Source organism: Dermacentor variabilis, chromosome 10 (genome assembly GCF_050947875.1).
Source record: "Dermacentor variabilis isolate Ectoservices chromosome 10, ASM5094787v1, whole genome shotgun sequence".
Classification (NCBI taxonomy): domain Eukaryota; kingdom Metazoa; phylum Arthropoda; class Arachnida; order Ixodida; family Ixodidae; genus Dermacentor; species Dermacentor variabilis.
The window spans coordinates 66,205,696-66,228,105 of NC_134577.1; the positions used below are offsets into that span (position 1 = coordinate 66,205,696).

Below are 22,410 nucleotides of genomic sequence, written 5' to 3' on the forward strand. Positions count from 1 at the left end.
GTTCTGATTGGTTCGGCTCGGCTGCGCGTCCAGGCAACCAGGCGCCACAGCCAATCAGCATTTCAGCAGCAGACGAAATGGGCGTATCCACTAGGTGCAACTCTTGCAGAATGCCTCCCCAGGTCTCATCGAGACCGACAAGTTTCCCGCAGAAGTGAGCCGCCAAAGATGAGCTTGTACGTGCCTCGTAAGGCGGTCTCAGTCCGAGTAATGGTCTCGACGCGCTAGCGTATGCGACGTTAACCCCCGCCTGGCCTCGTCGAGGCGGTAACGCCCCGGGACTAGGTAAACGAGAGGCTTCGTATAAGCCTAAGGTGAATAGGGCTCGCCACGCTCACCGTGAAATCCTGGTGCGCGGAATCCGTTGGGTTACAGCTGAACGCAGCAGGAGACAACCACGCGCCGCATGCTGCAAGCGTGGACTTCCACTTCCTCGCTCTTGGGGTGGCGCGAAATGACCAGCGGAATGGTTCCGAGATTGGAGCGAGTAATTAAACGCCTTCGTAAAAAAAAACTTACGTAACTGAAAAGGGGAACTGAAAAGAAAAACATTATGAAAGCAAGTTTAGAAATGGCTTCGGGGCCTCGCAAAAATGAATTAGTTCAAGATGTTATTAGTTCAAGAATTAGTTCAAGAGTTCTAGACGCGCTCGCTGTTCCGCGCGCACCGTTCTTTGTAGGGCTAGCCTTCGACCTCTCGAACAGTGACTGTCTTTGGAGCTCTTCCTGCTGCTGGACGGTCGATGCTAGGCACTCCGGCAACATGTGCACTAAACTTGGTGCGGTTAGATGAACCCATAGGAGGAACTTCAACCGTTCTCTCGGTGGTGGCAGCTAGGTGACCCGCCCCGTTACACTTCATATAACGCTTTCGGCGTCGCCCTGCTGAATTCAAGGCCATGGGCGTGATCGCCGCCGTGGTGACGGCCGCATATCGTAGGGGTGGAATGCAAAGACGCTCGTATACTTAGAATGCAGTTAAAAAAAAAGAACAGGTGGTAGACAAGTGTGTCGTTCTTCCCAACTGCGGCGTGCCCAGAGTGTAGCTCTTGTACGCAAACGCTATAAATTTAAATTTTCCTTTTTTTCTTGTTTTCGGTGATGGCTGCGTGTGCGGCCGGTCGGCTGCGGTACCACTTTGCAGTTTTCGGCGCGGATAGGTGGCAGCTACACTGTTATTGGTGCCCCTGTTCTCATTCCTGTAAGTACGATGGAGTCTCGTCATGTTTACATATTGGTTAATAACGATGCATCAAAATATCGAGAAGACGAACAGAATGATACAAAAAACAAATGAGAGCGTAATAATCGCATGTATTGTGTAGCGTGCAAGAATAGATCGCATGCATGCAACGGTAACACAAAAGACGCGTGTGGCACATGATAACAGAGCTGAGCAAAAAGAACCAATGACTCTCACGTCGTTATCATCATCACCACCACCAAGAAATGGGAATGATCTCGACGACAGACATGGTTTGGGGCATTGTGCCTGGCATTCGGTCTGGGCTGTTTGATCCGCCGTCCAGGACCTTTCTTATTGACTCCAACCGATCGCCCCGTTACGTTTGCGTATGTTTTCCCCCCTGTTTAGCGATTGGAAATAATTTGTTTTTATTGTTAATATTTTCACTTAATTAGGTAAGTTCGCATTTCCACAGTGTTTACTGTATATCAGTTCTGATAATCTATTTTTGATTACGTTCTAGAATAATCCATTCATGGCGAATGCGCCATAGTATGCGTCACATCTTGGCCGAGCAACAACTGCACCTACGGTAACAGCAACAACAACAACAATAAAGCTGTTACAATTACCCGCAATAATAATGCTCCGGGACACTTGCCAGAGACTGTAGTTACCTTTTGACCATCTATGCCTGTGCTTGTTTCTTTGGTTGCGCATCCTGTACCTGTGTGTACTGCAATGTGTAGCAGTGGGTCATTTCATGATTCACTTTTGTCATCTGGAGTAGCATGTTAGGCGCATGGGCGGGCACACATCTCAAGTACCCGTTAAAGAATATTCGTATCCCTTCGCAGGAAAGCAGCAGCATTGTAGCTCTTTTCATGGGCACGAAAATTTCAGAGAGATCGCATTGACGACTCGCATCATTCTCGCGAAACGAAAGAGCCATCGATGGGAGGAGAGCAAGTCTGTACACACTGTGGGTCACTTTCAATGTAATGTTAATCGCGTTCCTTGCCTGCTTGTTCCTCCGTGTGTGAGTAAGCATAAATGCTTGAGTTGACATAAAAGCAAGATGGGATTATGGTAGAACGAAGACTTGCAATCAAAACTTATTTTAAGAAAGCGTGCACTTCTGCAGCCGTGGCCATGCTTTACGACAAGACATGCGCTTTCGTGATCAGCCAAACTGTCTTCATACCAGCCTTCTCGCGGTGACACTGCGTCCCGTGAGGAAGTTCGCGTAGACAGTGGCGCCAGATTTCCACGTGCGCATCACTGTACCAAGCGTTGATGTGGGCGAAGTCCGTCTATAAAGCAATAATGCAATGCACGGCCTATAGTGAGATCGAACATTGACTTTCAGTACTGCAGCCTAGAGCCCTAACCATTAGCCCACGAGCGCTCGCACAATTTTTCTCGTGCCGAAATCACCCTTCGAAGCGTTCGCCGCGCGCCTATTGTGGCAGTTCCTGGCATTCTTGCCTCGTCACAGCTGGCGCTTTGAGATGGCATTTTAGGCAGCAATGCCTTCGGGATCGGACCATATTTTCGGTTAGACACATCCAAATGGGGTCAAGCTCCCCTAAAACCAATGTCACATTTACTTAAATAAAGAAACAAGGAATCGCGGGATAAGGTACCCAAGCAAGTATTGGCAAGCGGTCGTTTCTTTATGGTGACCGAACGCGCTTAACCTGTAATGTAACTTACATCCATAAGTTTGAATAAAGTTGTAAATTATTTGCTTAACCCGGCGTGATTGCGCAGTGGCTATGGTATTGGGCTTCTGAGCGCGAGGTCGCGGGATCGAATCCCGGCCACGGCGGCCTCATTTCTGTGGAGGCGAATTGCGAAAACACCGGTGGTGCTTATATTTAGGTGCACGTTAAAGAACCCCAGGTGGTCGAAATTTCCGGAGTCCTCCAGTACGGCGTGCCTCATAATCAGAAAGTGGTTTTGGCACGTCAAACCCCATAATTAATTAGTTAAATTATTTGCTTCTGTGGAATGCCGTTCGGGAGTTCTAACGCGCGTCCCATCGTGTGGACGTTGCGAGTTCAATGTTGCCATGGCGACGACGGCAATGTTTCTAGGTATTATGCGGACAACTAGAGGTACTCAACGCAGCAGGGACCGGAAGGCTAGCGGCACGAATTTGAGCAAGCGGCGACAACTATGCGGCGGCCAGCGGAACTCTAAATGCACCACGAACCCAGCTACGTACAGCGCACGATGTGTGCATATTCCCATGAAGCGCCGAGTGAAAACCGAGAGAAATGGCGGCGGATGAGATTGCTTCGAGAAGACTTGCTGCCTGACGTCATGCTTCCTCCTTGCGTTTATGTCTCCTCTTGCGTTGTTGTTTCTTTTCCCCTCAGTGGTATTATGGATGCTTCCATTATAAATATCGTCTATACCTCCGCTACAACTGACCGAGAGTTCGTTGGAATTACATTTTTCAGCGTTTGGAATAACGCACGAGGAAGATATTTCGCATTATATGTAGTATAGAACGTTACTTGGAATCTAAATTTAGTAAAATGTTCAGACTAGCAGATTAAGCAATCGTTACCGGGTCAAGTTACCTACCTTTACGTGTACCTTTGTGTAACATCATACCGGTGTCATCAGTAAACACGCACCCGAAGTCGATAATTAGAATTAGGAGCCGTAAAAGTTACTGTTACTGAAGATAGTTCTGGTCGTACGTATTTAGATTAATGTAACTGCAGAGCTTGTTACGGATCACCTTAAATGTTAAAAAATATATAACTATTAAGTGCATTTGTAGGACCTAGGGAAGAGCCTTTCAGTGGCCGGACATCGCATAGTGAGAATTGGAGGAAACACGACTTATGAGAAGGGTTTGCATTTGTGTGGGCCGGTCGGATTAGCACGAAGGCCACTTTAGCGAAAAACAAACAAAAAAACAAAGCAAGAAGAACTGTAAGTGATGAACCGTAAGTGGTCCCACCATATTACCGCAAACCGTAAGTGGTCTCACCATATATTATGCGCAAAAGCTTCAAAATCTTTAGGATATTTACGTCGAAATCTACATAACTGTCCCACTCATGTTCGTCAACTAGCTTATCAGACCTTCGTTCGCCCACAGCTTGAATTCGCCGCATTTATCTGGTCCCCCCACCACAATTATTTAATTAACATGCTTGAATCGGTTCAGTATAGGGCCGCCCGTTTCATTTCACGCAATTATGACAACCATAACAACATAACGCAAATTAAGCTCAATCTTTCACTTGAACCCCTTAGTGCTCGTCGCAACATTGCCCTTTTATGCCTTTTTCACAAATACGCATACAGCAACAGACCATTCCTGCTTCACCTTGATGCTCCTTCCATCACATCGCGTCGGTTGCATAATCACTTAAGTTTCACGCAATTTTATGGGTCAACTCACGCCTTCAACTCATCTGCTCTTCCTCGCGCTATACGTTTGTGGAATGGTCTTCCAGACAACATCGCATCCGAACCAGACCACGATAGTTTCCGTCAAGTTCTGCACTCTTTCTTTTCGCAATAAAAACTTGCCAATAGTTTTTCCGATGTTGTTTTACTTCCGGTGCCATGCTCTGTATACCACCCATGTATTTGTTTATTTGTTATTTTGACAGCTTTAAGACCAATGACATCCGTCATTTTTGTACCACTACACGAGTTTTTTTTTTCTTTTTTTTAGTATCCCACTATGTGCCCGACTGCATTTCTTATATTGATAAATGTTTTTACTGTGCACGCAATTAGTTCCTGCGTTTTTATCAAGCGCTCTTTATCATGCCATTGTGCGTCTTTTAAACCATGCCAGCTTTCATGCGCCTAGAATCCGCATATTTGGCAGTCTATCTTTGGTTGTAGTTTCTTTTCTTTTTGCTGTTGTCATTGGGATTGGTACACTTTATAGTTCTTCTGTGCAGTTTTGCCATAATGTATAATGCCAGCCAATATTATTTTTTCGTGTTATCCTTTTTCCTGCCCTACCTTATATTTGCCGTCATACCACATTATCACCGATTCCTCTCCTTTGTGTTAAATTGCAAATTTGAGCCGTATGTTTGTACACTGACAAGTTACTTAGCACATTTTATTACCCCCCTTACTCAATGCCCCGTCAAGGGGCCTGTAAGGTATGTTCAATAAATAAATAAATACACCATCGTCAGTTTCGGTTGCAGCCCGTGCCAACGACGGCAAAGACGGAAATTCTTCGGCGTATAATCTCGCTGTTCAGGAATGTAGAGCTACTCTTTAAGTACCGGGCTAGGCGCGTCTATTTGCCGTTGGCGGGGGAACGCCATGGGCAACGGCTTCTCGTTCTACGAGCTTCGATTTCCGATGACAAAGCAAAATACCGTTCGTAGCGGTCTGTTCTCAACGAAGGAAGAGCATCCGGGCATCTGGCGGATCAAGAAACGCTGACAGGGACGATGCAGATCAGCGGGGGCTGCGCCGCTTGAAACCAAGCACCAAGCCGCCCCCTGCGAGCTAAATATAGACATGTAGACTCGTCTACCGGGATGTTATCTCATGTAGCTGCGCAGTTTGACCTTTGGCTTGGTCGTAGGAGTCCTTCACAGAAGCGTATCGTCGACGCTTGCATGGTTCAAGTTATATTTTGCGTGGCTTATAGCGAGGGAAAATAAGCAGACCTTGTAAGTTTTACTGGAGCAGGCCGTCTAACGAGCTTTGTCTTTCGCGTGCAGTAACATTAATGTTATACGCCTTCTGGAACATTTTGCAGATGGGTTCGACGAGCTCGGAAAGCCATGGAACATCGTGTACGCCTAGGGACTTAAGTGCGGCGTCGTGGGGATCCCAGCCAGAACAACGGCGTCCACCTTCACAGGATGAGGGCAAAGATAAGCTACGAGTAGACGGACGGCAAGGTGCAGCAAAGGTAAGCGAGCTTACTGCGTGGTCTCCAGCCTCGCGTTTGCACTTCAAAAGTACAACGGGCGCAACTGTCCAGGCCCTGCACGGCGCCTAAGAAGGCGCCTAACTCTAAATATAGCGCATATCCGTTATGCGGGATGGTACAAGAATTGGATGGAATTGCTACTTGCGCTTGTCTTCACGCTCGTCACCGGGATGTCACTGAAATTATCGTCGTACCAGCTGCCAATTTCTTTAGGGTGGCACAAAGTCATCAGGCTGCTGAGCAGGAGGTTGTGGGTTCGATTCACGCCTGAGGTGCGCCCGAGTAAAGACTCGTGCAACGCGCTTTGAGTGCACATTAAACAGCCCAATGTGGCAAAAAAAAAAAAGATCTCGAGTCATCCCACTGTACGGCCACTACCACAGCCTGCGAATTGAAGCGGGGGCGTTAAACCCGGTTATCTAGACGGCAAGAAAAACTGGCGTAAAATTTATTAGGTTAAAGAAAACTCTTTCTTATAGATACTAAAGCACCCATTTCACGACAGGTGTGTATGCTAAGGAACTAGTGGTACGCAGCAGTAGGAAAGCGAAAGCCTCCTGGACTTTCCTGACCCTGTACTGCTGCTGCTATGAGGCGCAGCTGCTCCTGTATTGTCGAACAGTTCACACACGTAACCGCGTTCTTACATAGGGTGTGACAGGTATATAGCGTTAGCCAAGCTGCTAAGAGGAAAGAAGGAAGCCAAGAAATACACAATGTGCGACGTACGATAATAAGACCTAAGATGGCCGGTCGTCGGACCTCCGATTATTGAACATAATCGCTCCTATTATCGTATCTTGCACGCTGTTTATTTGCTTGTTCTTTTTCCTCTTAATAGGTTGACTAAAGTTAGCTAGGGCAATGTATAACTACACTGTTAAACAATATTGCGGCCTTTTGGTCGTATCTCGCCACACAACGATAATCGTCATCTGTCTCGTCCGCATTTCCTTTTTCCAACGCTGCGAGCCCGGTACTTCCAAGTCCCGAAAGGCATTGCGCGTTATCAGCATGACGGAGCATTCTCGACAGGAAAGTAGCGGCCGCAGCGTTTTCAAGAAAGGAAATGCAAAAAGCAAGGCAGATGACGATTATTGTTGCGTGGCAAGATACGACCAAAACGGTGCACATTTGTCTGAGTGTAGTCGGCTTGTATATATGTACGAATATCTCTACTCACACTACAGATGTGCCTCTGACCGACTCTGCGCCCTACGGAATTACGCAATAAAATATTCGGTACCTAAATATACTCGCTGGAGCAAGTATACGCCATCATCCACATAATTTGTTTTCTAAAGCGAAGCTTTCTTTGCCCTCTTTCCCGGCGTATAAACTGAAAAAAAAAGAGTTATTTTAGCATACTCCAAAGTTGGCGAAGGTGGAAGCCTGCGCGCTCAAGATACCTTCATTAAGTTGTCTGACATCCTCATTCGAATGGGTTGTGACTTCTTATTACTTGTTTTCTCCCACCAAAGGTCGTGGGTTTTAGTGCCCTAATTAACTCTATAATAATTTACTTTGTCTTAACTTCGCCTTAACAGCAAAGGTCGTGGGTTCGAGAGCCTAAATGAACTCTATCTGAACTTTGCCTTTTTTTTTTGCGCGATGAGCGGCATAGCCAGCTGTGCAAGAACACAACGGCTACGAAAGCGCAAGCCGTGGCACGAGCGCGTGTCTGAACGAGGCGAGCTCGCGTGACTTTCTGTACCGCACGCCGCGTTTTCCACACCGTCGGTTGTGTGAGCCACTTGAGGCTATACCGCCTTAATTCAACCCCTTGTTTACTTTGAAGCGCGTATTTTTTTTTTTTTTTTTACAGGGTGCGGCGCGCATGCGCATTCGTTTTCTTCCCAAGTGGGCTGATCCCGGAGGTGGATCGGCGGTCGTGTGGGTCACGCGGTCGCTGCGCGGAGGCCGCCCACATAAGCTGGGCCCGAGCCACTTTCACCTATCGCGAGTTTGACGTTATCCCAGCTTTCGGGTATTCGCCCACCTCAAGTAAATTACCCTTGTATAATAATAATAATAATAATAATAATAATAACAATAATAATAATAATAATAATAATAATAATAATAATAATAATAATAATAATATCAAAAAAGAAGCGGTACTCTACCCGCCCTAGTGGCTTAGTTGTTTTGACTTTGCGCGACCAAGTCCGAGGGCGCAGGATCGAATCGCGGTGGCCGCATTTCGATGGGGGCGGAATACAAAGAAGCCCGTGTGCCGTTCATTGGGTGGCCCGTTGAAGAAACCCCAGATGCTTGAACACTAATCCGGAGCCCCCCACTGCGAGGCGTATGTCGAAGTCGTTTCAGCACGCAAAACACCGGAATTAATTTCTTGAAGAAATACTTGCCGTGTGAGTGATGAGAGCTATAGAAAGACACCAAAAATTTTGGCAGTGTCTGCGCAGGCTTTGTTTATACATATATATATATATATATATATATATATATATATATATATATATATATATTTCATCAGTGCGGGTTTTGCGCTGCTTTAATAATGCCTACAAAGTATTTACTAAGGTAATCGCAAATAGAATCAGGAAGACCTTAGACTTCTGTCAACCAAAGGACCAGGCAGGATTCCGTAAAGGCTACTCAACAATAGACCATATTCACACTGTCAATCAAGTGATAGAGAAATGTGCAGAATATAACCAACCCTTATATATAGCTTTCATTGATTACGAGAAAGCGTTTGATTCAGTCGAAACCTCAGCAGTCATGGAGGCATTACGGAATCAGGGTGTAGATGAGCCATATTTAAAAATACTGGAAGATATCTATAGCGGCTCCACAGCCACCGTAGTCCTCCACAAAGAAAGCAACAAAATCCCTATAAAGAAAGGCGTCAGACAGGGAGATACGATATCTCCAATGCTATTCACAGCATGTTTACAGGAGGTATTCAGAGGCCTGGAGTGGGAATAATTGGGGATAAACGTTGATGGAGAATACCTTAGCAACTTGCGATTCGCTGATGATATTGCCTTGCTTAGTAACTCAGGAAACCAATTGCAATGCATGCTCACTGACCTGGAGAGGCAAAGAAGAAGAGTGGGTCTTAAGATTAATCTGCAGAAAACTAAAGTATTGTTTAACAGTCTCGGAAGAGAACAGCAGTTTACGATAGGTAGCGAAGCACTGGAAGTGGTAAGGGAATACATCTACTTAGGGCAGGTAGTGACCACGGATCCGGATCATGAGACTGAAATAACCAGAAGAATAAGAATGGGCTGGGGTGCGTTTGGCAGGCATTCTCAAATCATGAACAGCAGGTTGCCACTATCCCTCAAAAGGAAAGTGTATAACAGCTGTGTGTTACCAGTACTCACATATGGGGCAGAAACCTGGAGGCTTACGAAAAGGGTTCTTCTGAAATTGAGGACGACGCAACGAGCTATGGAAAGAAGAATGATGGGTGTAACGTTAAGGGATAAGAAAAGAGCAGATTGGGTGAGGCAACAAACGCGGGTAAACGACACCTTAGTTGAAATCAAGAAAAAGAAATGGGCATGGGCAGGACATGTAATGAGGAGGGAAGATAACCGATGGTCATTAAGGGTTACGGACTGGATTCCAAGGGAAGGGAAGCGTAGCAGGGGGCGGCAGAAAGTTAGGTGGGCGGATGAAATTAAGACGTTTGCAGGGACAACATGGCCACAATTAGTACATGACCGGGGTAGTTGGAGAAGTATGGGAGAGGCCTTTGCCCTGCAGTGGGCGTAACTAGGCTGATGATGATGATGATGATGAATAATGCAAAACGGGCAGTGGAGAGTGAGGTTATGCGAGAAGGCGGTGACCTATCCTATCGTGCCGCAATTGCCTGAAATCAAAGGTTATCTCACACAACGTAATCGTAAATGAAAATTTTCTGATAAGGTGTCAAGAAATGCTCTGGTTTTACGGGCCAGAACTGCGATCTGATTATGAGGCGCGCCGTATAATGGGCGATTCGGGATCGCCTTTGACTACCTCAGGCGTTCTACGTGCACACATTGTCCGGGCGCTCCTTTTTGCATTTTGGCCCGGTCGAAATGCGGTCGTCGTGGCGGGGATTCAATCTCTCGACCTCATGCTTAGCAGCGAAATGCCTTAGCCACTAAGCCACCGCGGCGGGTAATAGCGCTTTCGTTTGCCCAATGGAACCGGCACGTATCCTAAAAGAAACACTCAGATGCGATAATTAATTTGGACACATGAGTCGACCGTGTACGGCACACATTGTGAAGCAATCAATGTAAGTGACAGCGAATTTTTTTTATGAATCATGTGCTGGCAACTGGTATGCAACCTGGATGGTGAAAAAATCATTATATAGTGACATTTCGTCGAAACTCTCACCCCTTGGGAAACGCGTCCGGGTACAAGCGGGCCGGGAGGGTATAAGCGCAGGCGCGCGGCAATAAATACTCAGTCGCACAGCGTCCTTCCTGACCGGTGCTTTGCCACTGAGCACGATCGGCGATTCAGCATGCAGACATCCCGGACGTTAACAGAATATTCATCTCGCCACCCCCCCTCCCCCCGCCTCCCTCCGCCAACCTCTGCTTCATCGTTTCCTTTATTCTCCTCTCTCTCACTCCTGAGACAGCGGACAATACGCCATGCTCAGCACAAGCGGATGATATTGCGCTGAAGCTTTCAGAATGTCGTCATAAGGAAAGAAAAAAAAAAAAAGGAGAGACTCGCAGGTTTACGCCTCCTGAAAGTCACCCTTGCCAAGTCGGGTCTGTTCGCCCCCTTTATTATTACGTTCGCGAAAGTTGAAAACGGGAAAGAAGAAAAAAAAGAACAAGAAACAAAATCGACTGGCGGGTCACAGTTGAGAGAGTTCAGCAGCCGTTGTTTAGGAGCGTCGACGACAAAGCGGCCGCTATCCCAGGCGGCCCCTGGGGAGCGGTATCGCCTCACGGCAGGCGCCAGATGAATGGCTCTCCCGAGAGATGGCGCGCTCTCTCTCGCGCGCTATTCGCTTGCGCCAGCGGCTTGGAACTGCATGGCTGGCTTCTCTGCGTGCGCCGGGGTTTTCGGGGGATGCGTGGCGCCTTTCTGCAGAAATTAGTAGACGGCAGCTCTGGCGGCCTAAGGGAGCTCAACTGTGCCCTGCTAGCCAGAATGGGAATGATGTGCATACATTGTAGCACGGATGTGAACAAACTTCGCCACTGGATCCTCGAATTGATTGGTGACTTAGCGGAATGTCTGTTTTCGAGCGAAATATTGCATTGCCACTTGAACCGCGCGATAGAAATGAGAATGTGCGCTGTAACTTTGCAATAATGCTAGTCGAACGAGGAGAAGTGGAACTGAGGGATCCGATGTTTTGTTAGCCGCAATGGTATGACGCCAGCAGAAACTGAAGACCAGGAAAGCGTGAGGAAACATTATTTGTAGTTTTCAGTTGAAGTGTACAGACGGTAAGTTAAACGGAAACGAAAGGGGTCTAAAACAAACAACTTGCCGCCGCTGTGAGCTTCAAGTAAAATCAGCTCGTTATGTAAAGTAATTTACATGACGAGTTTACGAAGGACAAAATTCAGCGAAAGTGTCAGGCTCCTCGCTGATATATTAACTCTGTTCCCCAGCTACCCTAGGCTTTCCCTTGTGCCTTTCACCATTTAGGAGAGCAGATAGTAGGGGTAGTTGGTTGAAGGGCATGCTCAATAGTTTACACGGGGTAACACGTAACGTTCAGGATGATAGCCTTGTTTTGTTCTGTTTCCGTTTTCCTATTTATTCGTGCAAGTGTTTGGAATAAACTTCAGTTCTGAGTTAGCAGTCTGCCTGTTTTTTTGTCTTTTTTCTCGGCTTGGCCTCGTGTCTCCATGCAAACTTTTTCAGTGTGTCTTTCACCACATTGCTTGCCAGCAACAGGGCCAGGGACATCCCGTTGACCCCCGCTCGATGGTCTCTATAGGCGGGTCGCCGGACCTAGCGAATGTACGGCGTTGGTAATGTGGCCTAGCCCGAGGAGACGAATTTCGTTAAAACCTCCTCCCCTTGCGCTGAGCTGACCAGCGGGGACCGTTGCGCCTAGGGACGCACTCTTGACCGGGCTTCCCTGGTGTTTCTAGTTTGTTCTCTAGTTATCTAGCAGGTAATTATACAGTCATTGACTACGGGACCTGCTCCTGCACATCGAATATCACAGTTTGATATTTCAGAACTAACAAAATTCTGATTTTGAAACTCCAGAATGAACGAACAGAAGTCGATGCACAAACAAGCGCCATCAATCGCACTCACGCACGCGCACACACGTACGCACACAAGCGCTGTCGATCATATTGATTTGCGGTGCTTGCCTCTTTGCCAGCCCTCAGGCTTCGAACCAGCGTTCAGGCGAGAACGTCACTTAGCGCAGCATGATCGCGTGCGAACCACCTCTGTTTGGAGAGGAGTGCTGGGCACACTACCCTCACGAAATTACGTTGCCGCAATGCTTCTTCGAACTTATGCTCCCACAAGTCAGGTTTGGTGCTCTGCCCTCTCTGCTCTTTATGTAACGGGGAAGTAACTATTATTCGCGATTCCTTTTACCTTGTCGCCGCGTTATTGCTGCAAGAAAATAATATTGGAACTATACCTTCGAAGATGTGACTTGGACTTAGTAGTGCCTCTTATTTTTACGTTTGGGGTCTCTAATCAGGGATACAGACACAACATTGTTTGCTTCGCTGCCCACGAGTTTGTTACGGAATGGCCAAACAAATTCTCTGTTAAATTTGCATCTTCTTTTTTCGTTCCTTACGTGAAAAAAAAAGTATTGGCTGATTCTTTCTTCTAATATTACCTCGATCTATATATACACGTGATTTCACCCTTCAATAGCCGTTCCTCTGTAGCAGTTCTCAAATTTTATTTTGGATTATAACTTAGAATATTCCACGCAATTCATGACCCATACCCCATAGTGGGTTTGAGCCTCGTGTTAGGTGGGCAACAACAACAAGCGGGGAAATATGCGACATAGCAGGGACACGGGGCGCCGCCGTTCAAAAAATTTCACTGCCAGAGGCTCGGGTTGGATATTGGTTGAATATGGATATTGTCCTCATGGTCAATAATGGACTGGACAATGTGGTGGACATCTCTAGGCCACCCCTTCAGTTCGGACCGATGAGCGGCTTGGCTGCTGATCAACCTACAAACGTAATTCACCCGGCCTACCGCCAAGGCATCGGAGATAACGAGCTGAGTCAAGCAATTCTCGAGAAAACAAGCCGAGCTGACCACGTCAACAAGAGCCAAGTGGAAGTCACTGAAATGCCTCCGAGGTGGGATCGCACTGTGGTGCTGCCGGTCGAAAAGAACATTTACCGACAGCACGTAACAACAGCTCTGCGCTCAGAGGCAGAAGTAGCCGCCTATCGGCTTGCCAGAGAGATTGCGGTCAGCGGGCGATGCGTTCCCAAGCCGCGAAGAGGTAGACTTACCAGACTGCCTAACTGAATGGTGCAACCCGTGGCTGCACGGGTTGCACCATTCTCTTGTTGCATGCCTCTTTCACAGGCGTAGAAGCTCAGTGTTGGCCTGTAGCACTCAGTGGCAGAGACCTTCTAGCTGTAGTCCAAGCTGTCCCTTCGGAAGTAAAGGCGGTCGCCTACCTCCTCCCCGCCATGCTACACGTCTTGAGCCAGCCTCCCTTGCAATCCGGCGACGGACCTATCGCACTGGTTCTGGTTACGACCCGTGAGAGGGCTCGGGAAGTTCACCGGGTAGCCTGTGACCTCCAGGAATACACGAAGGTTGGAGCGGCCTGCCTCCCTTGTCGCGAGCCTAAGGAAGCGCAGCTCGAAGATATCGAGAAATGTCCTCAGATCTGCATCGCGGCTCCTCTGGCCGTCTCCTCGCCTTCCTGAGAGATGGCAGGCTGCGCCTCTTAAGATGTACCTACGTGGTGTTAGACGGAGCGGACCACATAGTGGACATGGACCTGGAGATTGAAATTCAGGCGGTTGCAGAGTGGATCCGACCTGACCACCAGACACAAATATGGCTTACCTCGCGAACCCAGAACGTGCATCCGTTCTGCGAGGACCCACTGGATGACTACGTTCAGGTCAGCATCGGGGTAAAGCCGGCGTCTCGTGACCTGACCGTCGAGCAGGTCGTTTTTGTCTGCGACGAGGCAGAGAAAAGCGAGCGACTCGTAGCGATTCTGCAGGACACTCTCAACAAGCCACATCGTAAGGTCATCGTTTTCGTTGAAACGAAGCAAGCAGTGGACGACCTTGTGGGCTTCTTGGTGTTTCGGGATATCCCTGCTGTCGGCGTCTGCGGCAAAAGTACGGAAAAGGAGCGGGACTTGGCTCTTGCCTCGTTTTGTGCCAGCGCTGCCCCCATACTGGTGTCCAACGACTTTTTTTTTTTTTTTTTTTTTTTTTTTTTTTATTGCGATAAGGCTTGCCCTTAAGGCATAATTCTTGGACTGTATATGTGTATTATATGTGTGCTGTGAGGCCTGTGTTGTGTATGAATTGGAGCATTGTTTTGTGGAATCTGTTGTCATGTATCCAGCGGTGATAGCTGGTTGTCACACTGTAGCGGAGTCCGGCTTCCAGTAGGAGACGCGAGCGTTCCGATTGTAAACCCGTACATGTCCATATTAGGTGGTATGCATCTGATTCCACCACAGGAACGGAGCAGTATGGACACGTAGCACCCAGTGGTAAATGCGACCAGTTCCACCTTGAGGCAACAGCCGGTGTAAGGGCCACCCCGGCCCGAAGCCTCCTAAGCACAACTTCCTCCGCCCTAGTAAGGTGAAGGGGGAGGGAGCAGACACACGGTGGGATAAGAGCGCGTGTGTCCTGCCGGAGAACATTTTTACGGGCTCGCAGCGAGTTACGGGGTTGGGGTGGGAGGGGAATAGGTGGAGGATCAGGATTAGGAGGGTAGTGTGCCTGCTGGTCAGCAGCAATATTGTGAGGGTTCGCTGAATGGCCTTGAATCCAGTGTACCTTGACGCAAGTAGATGTCTTACTATTCATAGTGTGTATTGTCTCGCAGATTTCCATCGCCTTATCAACCTTCTTGAGTTCCTGGATAGCCGCTAAAGAATCGGTGAAGATATCTAGTTGCTTGATGGTAGGCAGCTTAGATGTCGCATCTTGCACAGCGTCGTGGATGGCTTGAAGTTCCATTACTAGAGCGCTGGCTTCTGTAGATAAATAGCGCTGGTGGCCGCTGATGAAATTATGCGTAGTACTCAGGAATGATGTCCTTCCGCCATCTGGGAGAATGGCAGCATCCGTATAGACTTGGCAGGTGTTAACGCATGATGCATCGACGATGTTGTGTGCGTCAATAATACCTGTTGTATCGCGGCGTCGTAACCTCGTTGGCTTATTAGTTGTGATGCTGGTGAATTCCCAGGGAGGCATTGGATAGGGCTGATTGTCAATCCGAGAGCCGCGGTGAAAATGAGCATGCAACGCAGCGACAGCCGGAATAAGTTGCTTTTTTATTTCACGTGCTTTTTCACGTTGCAAAATGAGCTCAGCAATTGTGTTGAGCTGGGCATGTTCCTGTAAGGTTGGTATCGGAGTGATGCGGGGCAGTGCTGTGATTGTGCGCATAGCATCACGATTAATCGTCTCCAACTGTGCCAGCTGTGCCAAAGTCAGCCGTTGAAATTGAGCTTGATATAAAATCCGTGGCTGCAAGACTGCACGCACCAACCGTCGAGCTACGTCAGTACGAGCTCCAGCGGCTTTTGCTGCAATGCGACGAATAAGGTGAAGTGTTTTTGTCGAACTCTGTCTGGTTTTACGGAGCCAGTGAGCACCACTGCCGGATTGGTGAATATCGAGACCCAGTATGCGGACCTCAGAAGCCTCAGGGATTGTCACTGCGCCGAGTCTAAATGTAAAGGGGTGCTGCGTGATTCTTGTGCGGCCTTTCTTGTTGGCCACCACAACATAGCTTGATTTTTGGGCGGAAATGTCCAATCCTGCTTTCCGAGCGTAGTTGTTCAGCACATCAAGGGCTTCTTGAAGCTGTTGAGCTTGTCTAGAGATATCTTTATGCACGGACCACAAAGTGACGTCATCCGCATAGATTAAGAACCTCACATCTGGAATCCGATGTAGTTGCCAGGCTAGAGGTATTAGAGCAACGTTGAAGAGAAGAGGAGCCAGAACCGAACCTTGTGGGACTCCTCTGTTCGATGTGAAGTATCCTTCTTGCCTTCCATCTACTCTAATCGCAAATGTGCGATTCTGAAGGAATGAGTAGATGAATCTTATCACCCGCGGTGGAAGTCCCAGGTCGATGAGGTTGGATATAATGATTTCATGGTCTATATTGTCATAAGCTTTCGTTATGTCTGTTGCTACTACCGTGCGTACAGCGTGACTGTGTGGAGAAACCTGTAAAACATCGTCTGATAACATAGAAAGTCCGTCTTCAGTTCCCAAGTAAGAACGGAATCCAATTTGGGCAGGATGATATTTACCGTGGCGTTCAAGCCACCAGGAAACTCGTGTGGCCAGCATCTTTTCAGTGAGTTTGCAGACAGTTGAGGTTAGTGAAATTGGGCGTAAAGACTGCAGGCTATTTGGAGACTTTCCTGGTTTCGGAATCGCAACAACAATTGAATGCTTCCAATCAGGTGGAACGTTGCCAGTCTCCCATACTTTATTAATAGCCTGACGAAGTGCGTCGAGAGCTGCTCCTTCCATGTTCTTGAAAACCTCATAAGGAATACCATCGGGACCAGGTGTTGTTCGTTGCTTCGAAGTTTCAATCGCCGCTATTAGTTCGGCCATGCTGAAAGGGCTGGATATTTCGGAGTTGGACTCATCAATTTCGGGGCAGTTTATAGGTGATGCTTGATCGTATTTCGGGAAAAACGCTCTAGCAGCGTGTTCTGCAAATTGATGTGGCGAACTCTGCATCGCTAACCTAACGCTCGCTGCAGGGTCAGGTTGCTTATGACCGCGTTCCATTGACCGGAACGTACGCCAAAGTGCTCTGTTTCCAATGCCCGATCCAAGATTCTCGCACCACTCATACCATCGTCGTCGAGAAAGTTGCTTTTCGTGCTGACGCGCCTTCGCCGCTATATGGTTAGCACGTGCACGGCTACCTGGTGCATCGGGATTCCTCGACGCATACAATTCTGCCTGCCGTCGCTTTGCCCAAAGTTGCAAAAGGGTGAGGTCCGGTTGAGGTTGTTCCTCGTCAACTGTGGTTACAGTGGTGTTCCTCCGTAGCAGTTCTTGCAAAGCGGGAAGAATTTCTGAGGGCTCTGAGGGTACTTTATCAATCGATGATTCCCGAAACTTATCCCAATGCGTAACTGTTACTCGTCGTCGAATTTTCTTTATGCACGTTCTGTGCAAACCAATCATTATGGGCATATGATCACTGCCCCATGTATCTGGTTCCACCCGCCACTGCGGCATTCCAGGACCCAACCACCACGTGAGGTCTGGAGCGTTTGTTCTAGATACTGCGGGTACAGCACAGGTAGCCACAGCGTGATGGTTCAGTAGTGTAAAAGTGGCATCGCTCATGATGTTTTTAACTTGGCATCCTCTTCGGGAGTTGTACTTGTACCCCCATTCTGTATGTGGGGCATTGAAGTCTCCACCCACGAGAATAGGAATTCCCGGGTACGTAGACCGGAGATGGGCTATCCACCCTAAGTTCAAACGTGTGCGCTGCGGTCTGGCGTAGAATGACACTAGAATGACAGGAGTCTTCACTGGTCGTGTCAGGACCCCGACAACTTCTTGATTACCACTACACCATGGCTCCAGGTCAAGCACTGTGTGAGCAATACGCGATGATATATAAACTGCAGCTTTTCCCGGAGCTGAAGCCATTGTAGTAGCACGTCTATCTCTAATAGATGGGTTATGATACCCATTAAAATTGGATAGGGAGCATAGCTTATTATGCTCTTGAATAAGCAGTGCCCATACATGTAGCTTATTGTATTGAAGCTTGGTTTTAATTTCTCCTAACTTGGAGTTGAGGCCCCGACAATTCCATTGTAGAATTCCATCCTGTGACAGCTGCTGCAGAGAATTAGCCATGATGCAGGCAATTCTGAATGAGCAACGTTAGTTGTGCAAGTTGATCTAAAACTGCTGTCCAAACAGCTTGGTTGACCTGTGGTGCCGGACGGGATCCAGGCATAATGGTGGCATTCGCAGTGGTTGATGCGTCACGTGTCGGTCCTATTTTCTGACGACGCAGAATTACCAATTCTTTGTGTTTGCGGAGTCGCTCAATCTCTCTGGCCAGTGCGTCTATCCGAGCGTCAATGACATCATGGTCATCATCTGACTGATGCAGAGGTTCCGGTAATTTCTGTTTCTTTGTCTGCGACTGCTTGCCACGTTTAAGAACAGAAGAATACAGTTGTGTTTCTGGGGCTTTTTCTTCTTCTGCCAAGAGCATCTCTGGCTCTTCTGCAAGAACCTCATAACGATTGTGTGTTGTTACTATAGTCGTTTTTGGTATAGCCTTTCGTATCCGTATTGTGGCCTTCTGTTTAGTCGGACAATTTGTGCTTGTCATATCGTGCTCATCAGATTTACATAAGCCACATCGATATCGTGGTTGGCCTTCTGGTGTGAGCTTTTCAGGATCAATAGTACGCTGTGGGCAAAATGCCTGCATGTGTCCACGTTGAAAGCAGCGGTAGCAGAATATTGCTCGAGGAAGGTAGGGTTTAGGTCGCAATATGCAACCATAGTAATAAAACCGTTCTGGGATACATTGAGGGCCCTGTACCGTCACTAAGCATGTACGGCTCTTGCCCATGAATCTAGCTGCGAGCACCCTGTGTGTCGTGGAGGTCAATTCACGACATATTATCTCAGGGGTGTCTTCTGGGTCAATGCCATAGACAACACACCTCTGTATATTAGGGCCCGATGCAAAGTAGCACTGCACAGGCAGGTGTTGATCTTCTGACAGCGGGATAGATGTTAAAGTGCACATTTTCTGCACATCACTGAGAGATGCCAAGTGCACAGTGATCGAGTTGGTAGATTTATATGCTGCGAACCCTTTGTATCCGGTGGTTTCAAGAGATTGGTCGATGACCCTTTGGACATATTTTGTGGCTACTGAAGTTATGTCGTAGCATGAAAGGGGTCGTATATGAACTCGATATGATTGAGAAGGGGTGGGCGTTGGGTAAGACTGAGAGGGAGCGGGCGTAGGGGAGGCCGTGGAGGAAATGTCTGGGGTGGCCCTTACCTTTTTTGCCGGTTGCTCCGAAGCGAAGGCGTCTTGTTGAAGCACGTTGATAGGGGCACCTCGCTTGGCTGCATTCGTCGAACCGCCAGACGGCTGCACGTCCATAGGGTCACCAGTGTCCGTCGGCACGACTGCGGATAGGTTCACATTCACATCACGAAGAGGACTGTCCTTCGGTGTTGCATCTTGGGTATTGGAGCTATCGGTTGCACACTTCGGCTGCATAGTTGGCATGGATGTTGTCACGCGCAGCAGTCCAGTTGAAGGTACAGATGAGGAGCTCACATCTGGCAGAAACACTTCTTCTTCGTCGGGCGAGCGCGGCGGCTCGGCCGCACTAAGCCTAAGCGCCAGCCGTGCTTGTTTAGAGTCTATCAGACGAGCAGGATCCGTAGGACAAGGCAAAGAAGAGTCCTCACCAGAGTCCACAGGTCCCCATAGGCTTCCGATGAGCTTCGTATCCGGATAAGGGCGAGATTTTCTTTGCTGTCGAGCAATTTCCAAGGAACACAAGGAAACCACGTCTGCGTGGAAACGTCGTCGTCTTCCTGCCAATCGTCCAACGACTTTGGCGCGCGCAAAGTGGACGCGTCCGCTGGCGCAGTCTTCGTGGTCAACTACGACTACCACATCCATTCCGAGGGCTACATGAGGCACCTAGATCACGCCTCGCACTCTCTTCACACCGGTAGTGGCGTACACGTTCTTCACGCGCCAGGACAGGTGCCACGCTACGAACCTCGTCTCTATTCTTTGCGACGCTAAGCAGCCGATTCCGGACGAGCTGAAAGAGTTTGCCAAGGAAGCCGTGCGTGATGGTAGACTGGGAGCAGGTCGTAGGAGGAAGCGATGTCAGCCGTGAGTATGCATGCCCTGTCCACATCCCCCTTCGTACGCACAAATGGTTTTTTTATGGCTTCAGCACCCTTCGATGTCGGCCTGGAACTCTATAAGAAACAGCCGCGTGTTACATATTGCGAGTAGTATATGCAAAAATTTACCCATGAATCAAACATGATTTCGTTTCATGCTTACTGAACTGCAGTCCCCTCCAGACTGAAATTATTTCTGTGAAATTTTCATTCCAGGCTACACAGTTTTGATGCCTCTCGCAAATATTTGTTAACCATGTCTTGGTCATTTTAGACAAATTAAGCGACATGCGAAACACACGAACTGGGCACCAATGTAAATACGCAGTCAATTTCCTGCGTCTCGCCTGGCGTGTATGATTGCAAAAGGAAGAACACGTTCTGATTCACAGATTTGTAGCTTTCCGTGTTTCTACAGAGTTAGCTTGCCGTTCTCTGAGCAGCTTACGCCAGCTGAGATAAACGCTCCAGCAATCTCTCTCGTATTACTTTTCTCATGTCTCCTCCTCTTCTCCCCCTTCCCTATATTGCTGACCAGGTGCCAGCTTCAGGCGCCAGACACGCGCTAGTCAGGTAGATGATGTGGTCAGCAGGCTTTCCTCTTCCCTGTCAGCTAGTCTCTCTGTCTCTCTTTCACAACCTCCCAACAGGCAATGTACGAAGTAATGCGCGGGATGTGTCATTACCAGCTCAAACCATTCACGGTGTTTTAAATACACTGCGGCTTAACGTCGTCGTGTTTTAGTGACGATGAAAAATTAAATACGCACACAAAAGTGTGAGTTTGGGCCTAACGTGGGCCATATTCGAAGGCGCTGCAGCCATAACACATAGCGTCTCAAAGTGTTAGCAGCCAAGGGGGAAGAGTGCGAGAAATAGAACTTGACGCGCGCCAGACGTGTCAAAGAGCTAGTGTCCATCGGCACAATATTTTTGCGACCATGGGCTATGGTTATAGCATTGGGCTACTGTGCCGAAAGGCAGATCCCACCATGGCTCAGGTACTTATTGTAATGCTATTAGCATTTTTTGCCTACTTCAGGTATTTTCGAATCTGTCTATCTATCCATTTAAATACATAGCTATCTAACTAGCTATCCAGCCATCCAGACTCTTGCACCAGCCCAGCGACAGAGTATCTCTACTAGCTTGGGCAGCTGTTATCTGCTGTACTGAGGTTAAGTCGCGTTAAAGAACCCCAGGTGGTCTAATACCGGCGTCTCTCACTACGGCTTTCCTCATCGTGGTTCGTGGATCGTGGTTCTGGCACGTAAAACCCGATATTTTTTTTAAGTATCTGCTCATTCTTGTGAAGTTGTTGTGGTCATTAAATGGCCATATTGCGACTCTCGTGACGCCGTTGTCGTTATGCGATCGTCATCATTCCGTCTGCTGTCGTCGTGCCATTGTCACCATTCCAGAAACATCACCAAATTGTTCTCATGTCATCGTCATCATGCCGCGTTCTTCGTTCTATTGACGTCATTTATTGATGTCATTGACTTTCTATTGACGTCATTTAACGCCGAAGCTACCTAATGGTAGCTTCGTCGTTAAATCGTGATTATGTCACCATTGTCATGCTGTTGTCGTCATACAGTCGTCGTGATGTGGCCGTTCCATCGTCGTCATTCCAGGTTCTTCATCTCGTCGTCACTCCTTTGGCATCGTGACATCCTCACCATGCCGACATCGTCAGGCCATCGTCGCGATGCTGTCGTCGTACTGTCGTCATCACGTCAGAAACGTCAGCCATTAGTCGTCGTGCCATCGTCATCATACCGCTTTCGTCGCTCCATCAATGTAATGCCTTGATCATTTCACCGTAAACATGCTGCCTTCATTCCATTGTGATTATGCCGCAGTTTCGTGCAATCTTCGGCCAGTCGAACAGCCCTGATTGTGAACACTACCAGATGCCTGAAACACTAGAACGCATACTGTGAGATTGCCCAGTATATATGCTGGAGCGACAAACGTTGGAAAGTTTCCTAGCCAGCTTTGGCAGGCAACCACCTACGCAGGAAGCTATCCTCGGCCCATGGCCTGACACTGCAACTTCAATGCTTGTAACTAAAGTGTTGTTGAAGTTTCTGCAGCACACCAAGCTCGACGAGTGGTTCTAGCAAGGCAACTGTCTCATATACATAGGCATTCACCTC

The 22,410-nt window shown here is 48.1% G+C and overlaps 1 protein-coding gene across 1 annotated transcript; it reads left to right on the plus strand.

Moving 5' to 3' along the window:
• The first annotated feature begins 13,196 nt into the window (after positions 1-13,196).
• Positions 13,197-14,017, plus strand: LOC142559283 (putative ATP-dependent RNA helicase DDX5). The gene is made up of 2 exons (XM_075670904.1): positions 13,197-13,581; positions 13,668-14,017. Exons 1-2 carry the CDS (start codon positions 13,197-13,199, stop codon positions 14,015-14,017), a joined length of 735 nt encoding a protein of 244 aa, XP_075527019.1.
• The last annotated feature ends 8,393 nt before the right edge of the window (positions 14,018-22,410 follow it).

Coding starts and splice junctions, on each gene's coding strand:
- LOC142559283 (XM_075670904.1), top strand. CDS start 13,197: ATGGATATTGTCCTCATGGTCAATAATGGACTGGACAATGTGGTGGAC. Junction 13,582..13,667: donor CGTTCCCAAGCCGCGAAGAG/GTAGACTTACCA, acceptor CCTCTTTCACAG/GCGTAGAAGCTCAGTGTTGG.